This window comes from Megalops cyprinoides, chromosome 4 (genome assembly GCF_013368585.1).
Source record: "Megalops cyprinoides isolate fMegCyp1 chromosome 4, fMegCyp1.pri, whole genome shotgun sequence".
Taxonomy (NCBI): domain Eukaryota; kingdom Metazoa; phylum Chordata; class Actinopteri; order Elopiformes; family Megalopidae; genus Megalops; species Megalops cyprinoides.
Window position 1 is genome coordinate 9,638,171 of NC_050586.1, and position 9,147 is coordinate 9,647,317.

General features: G+C 44.9%; 1 protein-coding gene across 1 annotated transcript in view; it reads left to right on the forward strand.

Annotated features, from left to right (window-relative positions):
- Positions 1-3,026, forward strand: part of slc15a4 (solute carrier family 15 member 4) — a 36,077-nt gene extending 33,051 nt beyond the window's left edge. The window contains exon 9 of the mRNA XM_036527933.1: positions 2,683-3,026. Coding sequence (XP_036383826.1) covers positions 2,683-2,834 — 152 coding nt within the window. The 3' untranslated portion in view covers positions 2,835-3,026. The remainder of the gene's footprint in view (positions 1-2,682) is intronic.
- The last annotated feature ends 6,121 nt before the right edge of the window (positions 3,027-9,147 follow it).

Consider the following 9,147-nt stretch of genomic DNA (forward strand, 5'->3'; position numbering starts at 1 on the left):
ACATGCAGTGTCAGGTAGGCATAATTGGTGCTATTATCTAAGAAGCCACTGTCTGCACAGTAGGTTGGCCTTGCATATGCAGGTAAATATTATTTGTTGGCTCCCTTTTGTGACTATCACCATCTTTTCACAGTGATATTCTGCTGCTTCTCAGTAACAGAGCTCTGATCTTATCTCCATGGCTACTTAAAGCCAGCAACAACTGAGTGACCGTGAAATCCCGGCCTAATAACAGAAGAGCGGGCACTAGTTAGTCAGTGAGGTCCACAAATCCAACCTGCAGCTAATGAGAGCTCTGCTTTCTCCATTCATGTGTCCTCGATCACATGAGTTAGCGCAAGTACCTAGTATTAGGATCATAAGAGATTCTTTGGACATCCAATTCCAAGCAGAGGACTAATGTAGATGGTATTGATTTCTAATATAGTAGATATCTGGTATAAGACTAGTTCTGACTGCTTTTGTCTTGGAGTTAGATGGAGGGACCATTTCTGGGGATTAGGGTGAAGCTCTTGATTCCCCCCGCTCTGCCCCCTTGGGCATTTCAGGACAGAAAGGTGAAAAAAGAGGTGGAGATTGGGAGGAGACTGAAAACAGCTAGATGCGTTGGATCTTTTATACAAGTCGAAACTTTTGATAATTAGAGGCGTATTGCCTAAGTAAAGAAGTATATTAAACATTGCGGTGCCCATCCGGTGTGGTCCAGTGATGCCTTAGCCTGCTGCACCAAATGCACAGAAATGTGGCGCTGCATTCGGATTGCAGCGAGTGGGGGCTGTGGTGGGGCTGCCGTACGGGACACCCACCCACCCCGGCGGAGGCGCGGCAGAACTGGAGCAGGCGGCCCGTAATGGGGAATATTGAAAAAGCGCCTCGCGTACAGCTGCAGCCTCCAGGCATGCATTCATTGACCCTCGGTTCCTTCGTTTGTGACACCGGGGAGATGTTCTCTGAAGCTCCAGGGTGCCCCAGCTCTTAAGGGACAGGTATAATTAGAAGCTGCTGTCTCTGGACCCCGAGAGCCTTCCAGCCTCCCCCACCCCCCACCCCTCTATTCTCTCCCTCTCCTCCGCCCACATTCGCTGCGAGAAATGACAGGATGTCCACGGAATTACCTCCTAGCCAATTAGCCACCCAGCCCCCCCCCTCCCTGCTGTTCCCTCGCACTCCATACGCAGTACAACCGAGTGTCGCTCCCTGGAGAAGAATTTAATAGGTAGGTCCCTTTGACAGCGAGCTGCTTCAGAGGACTGACTTTTCTTCTGTTTAAATATATTCAGTCCATTTGCAAAAAAAAAGGGTATCAAATCTTATTTTTACATATATGTGTCATCTTTTCCAAGGGCTTTAAAGCTGCTTGTCCCATATCGTCCACCTCTTAACCATGACAGGTGTAATGAAAGTGATATAAATACACTCCCCGGCTTTCTGATGGAGCAGGCATCAGACTTAACCACAGCGGTTCCTCCGGCTCTGTGAGCCAGGCAATAAGGCCCAAGTAATAATATTGCTGGCCACGGCCAACGGACAGAAATGATCTCCGATGCCAGGCACAGTTGTCAGACACTTTGTAGCTAAAGTTTGAAGTCGGGGGATTTGGCACGGCTGTCGGCTTTTCCCCCCCTTCATGTCAAACACTGGCGTAAAGAGAAGAAAAACAAAATTTTGTTTAGGATTCCCCGCAAGTGCCTGCGCAATAAGCGTTGACAACCTTCCCTGCCGACCCTGCGCCTTCAAGAGGCAGAGCCCTCTGGGAAAGAGACGGCACAAAGTCGTTGCAGATACAAAGCGTGGACCAGGGCGTGACGTCGGCGTGGAGGGGCGGGGAACAGCGGGGCCTCGGTCCTGCCTCTTTCACTCTCTTCCAGGTGCGGGCTATCCCTGCCTGGCAGCTTCGGTGCAGCTCTCGGGGGGGGGGGGGGGGGGGGGGGGGCTGGTGACAGGGAAGATCCTATTAGAAGATCCAAAGTCTCTGCACTTAGCCGCGTCATATCAAACAAGCATCTGCGGTATCAGTCGACATCGGCGTCGGCTCGTCCAGGCGTTTAAGCCCCGACACGCACTCGCCCACATCACAGCTCCCAAATGGCTCTTCTTTTAATCCCACTAAATCCAATCCCGGCTTTACAGGGAAGTGAGCAGCATGGGCTTCAGCTCCTTAGTTTTTATTGCCTTCCCTTCCCCCTGGGGGGGGTAACAATCGGTCCCCTAATCCCAATGAAATACTCCCCGGTCCTTATCACCACCGAGCGAGATTGCCCCGTGTAATTTCTTACGCTCGGGCCTCTGCATCGTCACCGAAAGCCCCTTCCACTTTGTGCCGTAGCAAGGAGCTGAACGGCGTTTATTTAAAAAACTCCGTTCGAAGAGAACAGAAACGGGCGGAGAGGAATGGCAGCTGTTGTGACTTTTGACAGGTGATTGCTCCCTCAGAAGAATGGCTGTCCTCACACCTTTAAGGGAAACGGAGTGCGCTCCCTTCAGTCGACCAAACAGGGGAAAAGAAAAGTGTGCCGTGCGGCTCGCGGGCCTGTTTGTAATCGGTTGATAAACTGCGCTCGCTGGTTTACAGAGTGCTTCTGTTTGTTCTTCTTTTTTGTGCTGGTTTCTCGTTGACATCTGCTCCCTCTCCCTCTCCCTCTCTTTCTCTCTGTCCCCCCCCCCCACCCCCCCCCTCTCCAGGTAACATCAACGACTGCTCCCTCCATTACTACTTCTTCTTGCTGGCGGGTATCCAGGGAGCCACCCTGCTGCTCTTCCTTATCGTCTCGGTGAAATATGACAGGCAGAAAATTAGAGCAGGGAGCCAGAGGCAAGGGAGTGTCACCTCCTGACCCCGAGAGCCGGACTCTGAGGGTAACCCGCTGTCCCCGCCATTCTGACGCCCGCCCTGACCCGCTGCAGCGACCTGCCCCGGCTGGATCTGTCAGCAGCGGCAGCAAAAAAAAAAAAAAAAAAGTGTCCCTTTTTTCCTGCTTTACGATTTTTAAGTTTGACCTGTGGAGCAGAAGTACTCTTAATATAAATTGCCTCAAAAAGAAAATTTTAAACTAATAAGAATCGTATTTTAAATGTTATGTACATACTTACTTATGAATACCTCATTTTCAGAGAAACTCCCTTGGCTCCTAAATCTTTTGTTAAGAAATGTGTCTTGTTAAAAAAAATATATATATATTTTTTTTGGTTTAAAAAAAATCTTAATACGTTTTTGAGGCACCTCTAAAGGAAATTGGTATTAATCTTACATGACTTGATAAGTATAAGTATGTTATTTGGCTTGCAGTAAGAACATGGTTTGTTTTGGACAATATTTGACACAGCTCTACCATTGGCAGGATCATTCTGCATTGTGCCCATCTGTACTTTGTAGAATGAAGACATTTTTGCACTAGCTAAGACAGAAAGCAAACAAGCAAATTAGCATTAGCATCTTACATTAAATGCAAAGACCATTTTTCAAACCGTGTTTGAAAAATGTGCATTGGTTTCATTTTCAGACATTACATTTAAAATTGTTGCTGTGCAGTTATTGCAGATCGATACAGTATCAATTTTCTTCACAAAACAATATGAAAGAGTCACCCGTGAAGCTTGAAAGTAAACCACACACATTTCCTCACAATGGATGTCAGATGCAGAAAGGGTTTGTTATTGATCTTTTTTTGAGTGTGGTTGGCTTGTGTCTTTGCTTGCTTTCTGTTTGATCAGCTGTTCTTACTGTGCCATCTTCCCTGTCTCTGGAGTTGTGTTAAACACATACTGTATTGAGGGTTTTTAAAACTGTGTTGTGCCTGGTTTTGTCATGTTTTTTTTGTCTTTTTTTCCATTATTTGTTACTGATTTCTTTGGTGAATATACAAATGTATTAACGATTTCACATCGGCTGCGGCAGTATTTTTCTGTCAGCTTGTACTTTCTTGAGTGTTTACGGGGTTGTGCAGTGTGTCTGTTGTTTTGCTAAATTTAGTCTTGCTTGTAGTACTAAAGCTTTCAATTAATTGATGTTGGAGCTTTCAACACCCCCTTTTCTCAGAACAGGAGAAGTGGCTACAGAGTTACTGGAGTCTCCAGAAACCGTGTGGCCCTCTCACAGTGATTGCTTCTTACTTAGAAGGAGCTGAAGTCTGTTCTTTTCTTTCTCACTGCAGTACTGGAAGATTTTTCTCAGTAGTCCATTCTGACAGGATAACTGCTTATCAGATTTGGTGATCACCTGATCCCCAGCCAGTAGCTCACCATAATGTGTGACCTTTACGTTACGGTTAATCAAACAAGAAATGTCAAGGTCGCAGGAAATACGACTGGCCTCCTAAAAAGTGGCCAGCTTCAGCAGCACATTTTTTAGCAATTGGAAATTGGAAATAAGAAATGCAACATTAAAGCAACATTAAAATGGACAGCTACTCGAGATATGGCGGAATCATTTTTTATGATTGCGGAAATTGCCTGTTATACAACATGGTACTCCTCAAATACTGTGGATGCACTTAAGAAGATTGCCTTGTAATACATTTAAAGTACATTTAATTAGTGTTATTATAATGATAAGCACACTGAAATGAAGGAGAAGTGTTACTTGGATACCTGACTTTTATAACTCTTTCCTTTGCATGCTCGGATCAAAGCCATTGCGAGTGGAGAGTTGTATTCATTGCCTCCCCCAGTACAGTGCTTTTGCCCATAGTCCATAGAAGGAGGTGGTCCAATTTAGTATTCTGGGGTGGGGAGGGAAGGGGGGGGGGGGGGGGGGGGGGGGGTGGTATTGGTGAATTTTTCTTTATTGCCATCAGGGAAGCGGCAGGGTCGACTTTGGTACGTAGCTGGAGGCCATATTTAAATGTGATGTGATTGTTTCAGTTTGAATTGCGTGCTAATGTGGGTCGTAGCTGCGTACTAAGCAAGGGACCGCCCTGCATTGATATGGGGTTGTTACAGTTGGGCCTCTGTCACTCCATTGATGATCATTATGAATACAACATGTAAATAATATGGGGATGCAGTGCATTTTTTTGTAGTATCACAGATTATAGGTTATCGTCAGGTTATTTAAAACACACACACACACACAATCATCCATAGCTTTGACAGGAAGTTCTAACTTTTAAGGCTGGCAGACTCAATATGTGTTAAATCTCAAAGTGATATCATCTCAGCAACTGAAAGCTTTTTAAATGGAACTGTTAACAGATGATTGATAAAGCGGGTTCTTCTGTTAGCCTTCGTGTGGATCTTGTTGATATTAGATCACCTCTGTAGTAAACTCTTCATGGGGTCACAGCAGCTGAAAGTGTGGTTGTTGCTGTGGTCCTGATAAAATGCATGTGGTTTCCTCTGTCCTTTGCTATTACATAGAGGGATCTCCAGCCAAAATGTTTCTGACATGCTCAGATGCTTGTTTTGAAGGCTGTTTCTAACACCTGCTTTGTGATGGTCCAGGCCATCTGGGACTGATTTTAGGCAGTCACTTGTCTTTCACACTTTAATGGCATTAATGTTTTTTTGAAAAAAGGCATTTTGATGGGATTGTGCTAAAGAGCAGTTTAATTCAGATTTTTTTTCTATTAAAAATGCTACTGTCTTAAATTAATTGGCTGTTTGTGTCTTATTCTTAATATATCCTGAATATACAGGATATGCACTCCTTAAGACCAATACAAAAAATTTATTTCAGGTGGTTCAAAGGAATGCGGGACCCTGATGATGTGAAACACTCTCTAGGACTGGGTCATCTGTTGAATGTACCACATGTGTAGCAGTGTGTGTCCTCTGAGTGTCCAGCAGGGGGAGTATTCAACAGAATAAAAACAGCACCGAGGATAATTACTCTGTGACCGTCTAGGCTCTCAATAAAGAGAGCTACAATTTGTTAGAAGTTTGCTGAGTTGTGAAGTTTAAGTCTACACGTATAGTCAATATGTACTGAAATGTTTGTCTTTTACCTTTTTTTGTATTTACAGACATGCCCTTGTGGGGACAGACATTACAGTCAAGCACACTATTTCTTTCAGCAGGGGCTTACCAGTGGAAATTGGTTGACAATTGGTTTACAGTGTGTCATTAACCAATTGCCAACCAACTGTAGCATTGTAGCATAGTGGTTATGGAGCAGGACTCGTAACTGAAAGACTGAAAGGTTACTGGTTCAATTCCCCCCTGGGGCACAGCTGCTGTACCCTTCGGCAAGGTACTTAACCCACTTAACCCACAATTGCCTCAGTAAATATCCAGCTCTATAAATGGATAGCATTGTAAAAAAAAAAAAAAAAAAAAAAAAAATCTGTAACCAATGCATACGAGCAGCTGTTGAATGCCAATAATGTAATGTAATGTAACGCATGTGAAGATTGTATGCCATGTGTTGGGGCCTTGGATACAGCGCAGTGCCTTCTCTGTGAGGTGAAGGGGTGGTGTGACTCCTAACGCCATGGGTAGGACCCCAGCCGCCCCCCACCGTCACACAGCACACACACTCAAACAGAGGCACTGCAGCAGGGCAGTTGCCCCTCCGACGCAGACCTGCTTCGGGAGAGCTCACACAAGCGTGACGTGCGGTTTGATGTTTGGCCCCGCTTGCAAAGCCCCCCAGGTTACAGCTGCGCAACGCCAGCCTGTCGCTCACATTAATAGCAATTTTCAGGCTGACTTGAGTGGATGTGGATACAGCCCTGAGTGGTGACTGCAGGCGTATGTGTCCTTACAGGAATAGAAACCGTCTGCCAGGAGCGATTTGAGTTTCTGCACCGACCGAACATCCCATGACTGCCAGTTTTTGGACAATAACTAATATATTTATTCAGTAAAAAATATTTATTTTAGTAAGTAAAATCTAGTAGTCAGCCTTTATGTTAAGCATCTAGAATATTAGCTGTGTGTTTACTCAGCAAATGTCGAATTAGGATAGCCTGCATTGCTAACATTTTTTGTGTCCACATGCACGCCTGGATTTTCCAGGTTAAGTACCTTGATGGAAGTAACCTTGTTCCTCACCTGGGGTGTGAAGGTCCTCCATCATTGTGGCACAAGGCAAATTCTGTAACATCTAGGAAGCAAAGCCAAAATCAACTGTAATCCATTGTAAAATCCACTAATGTTAAAAAAAATGCTGTAGAATAAAAATGCACCCTTGGAAATTAGCATATTATTTCAGTAAGCACGATGGTTGAGAAGAATCTTTCTATTGATGCCCACCAAGTCCCTTTATTAGCAGATGTGCTTTTAACTACAGTTCACAAACATGGAATCCTAAGGCCAACCCGCAATAGCTGAGTCCCCCATGGCTCTCCCTTGTGGGCACTAACATTACACATGCAAGCATGCTGCATTCAGCAAGCAATGTTGTTCTTTGTTATCCTACAATCAAGCACCACACACCACAAAATAACAACAGTTAAACAATCCCGCAGTCCTAATTACTGAACAGACATGGACTATCCCTCATTCTTCTGCCTGATGTTAATTTAGATAAGCTATTGCAGCCGTAGTTGCAACAGCCAGCTTATCCCTCCCTTACATGTTTATCTTATGCGTTTAGCAGCTAATGTTGATATTATCGGTTTACATGCAAGTTCATTTATGAAGCTGGATTTACATGGAGCCATGGGGCTCGTCTGCGCCTGGTTTCCCGTTGAGTGTCTTTTGTGTTCCTCGGAGTCCGGCTAACTGGAGCATTTGTTCTCCTCTGGGATGTTTGCAAGCAGGCAGGACGTGGAGAAAACACATGTCCCGGTCCCAACGAATCTGCAGCTACAAGATAACAGCAGCGTGGGCTGAGGGAGATTGAATCCCTTGTGGCCTGGCACCATCCGCAGCTGTTACTATGCCTTTATCTACAGCCCGGGTAAGCTAATTGCATCATGTGTTTTAATGAAGCTTTCGATCACAGCATTGTCGTCTTCCGAGGTCCTGCAGGTCTGTGGACGCTGGTGTGAGGTCCCTCCTCGCTCTGCCAGGTGTGATGAGACATTATTAACGTTGTGCTATGCAAATGTAATAAATAATGTATTATTACATTTACATTTAGTCATTTAGCGGAGATCTTAACCAGAGTGCACGTACAAAGTGCATGTAGCAAAAAGGCATGAAATGTTGTAGGAAACAGGGACATAACAAGGCATATTTAAGCAGGGCCAAAGAGAGCGCTGAGATTATGGTTGTGTACATATTTCAACATGTAAGTGAAATGCAATATCAGCATTATTATGCTTACGCAAATAGCTTCATGTTTTTTCACAAAGATTACAACATTCTAAAACGGAGCTACCACATACCATTCTGCAAAACTACAACATATAAAAAATTACATAGAAAGGGGAATCAGAGATTACACTAGGGTAAATGAGGTACAGTCTGAAGTGGTGGGTCTGCAGTTTGTGATGGAATGTGGCTAGTGATTCCAGTGTTTTTACTGCAACAGGAAGCTCATTCCACCACATAGGGTCCAAGATGAACAGAGAACGTGACCAGGAGGTGCAATTGCAAGAGGAGGGGAAAGCCAAGTCCGCTGAAGAAGGTGAGGGCGGTGGCCTGGAGGGTATGTAGGGTCTAATGATGTACTGAAGATAAGAGGGAGCCAAACTTGCACTGCCCAGTAGGCTAACACCAGCATCTCGAAACTGATGCAAGCCATCACTGGTGGCCAGTCAAGGGAGATAAGGCCAGGTGAAATGTCTGAGAGTTTGGGGACATCATGGACCAACCAAGCAGCTGCATTCTGAATGAGTTGCAGGGGTTTGACCGTACATGCAAGCAGGGCAGTGAGAAATGAGTTACAGTAGTCCAGAAAAAAAAGGATTATGGTTTGGACAAGGAGCTGGGCAGAGAAAGTAGAAAGGAAGTGGAAGATTCTGCTGTTGTTGAATAGAAAGAATCTGCCAGCTTTACTGACCACCACTATGTGGTTTGTTTATGTCAGTCCACTCTCAGACATCCTCCGTAGGCTCTTGACAGTCTGGGAGGATAACTGTGGTATCTTCCAGAGTCAGGTCCTGGAAAGACGAAGACTTAGCTGGGATATACAAAAGCTCTGTCTCAGCTAAATTAAGTTGCAGGTAATGTTTAGCCCTCCCCGAGGAGACTACTACGCAAACTGAGATGCATAATGATCTGGATATCAGACAGAGGAAAAGAGAGGACCATTTTGGTGTC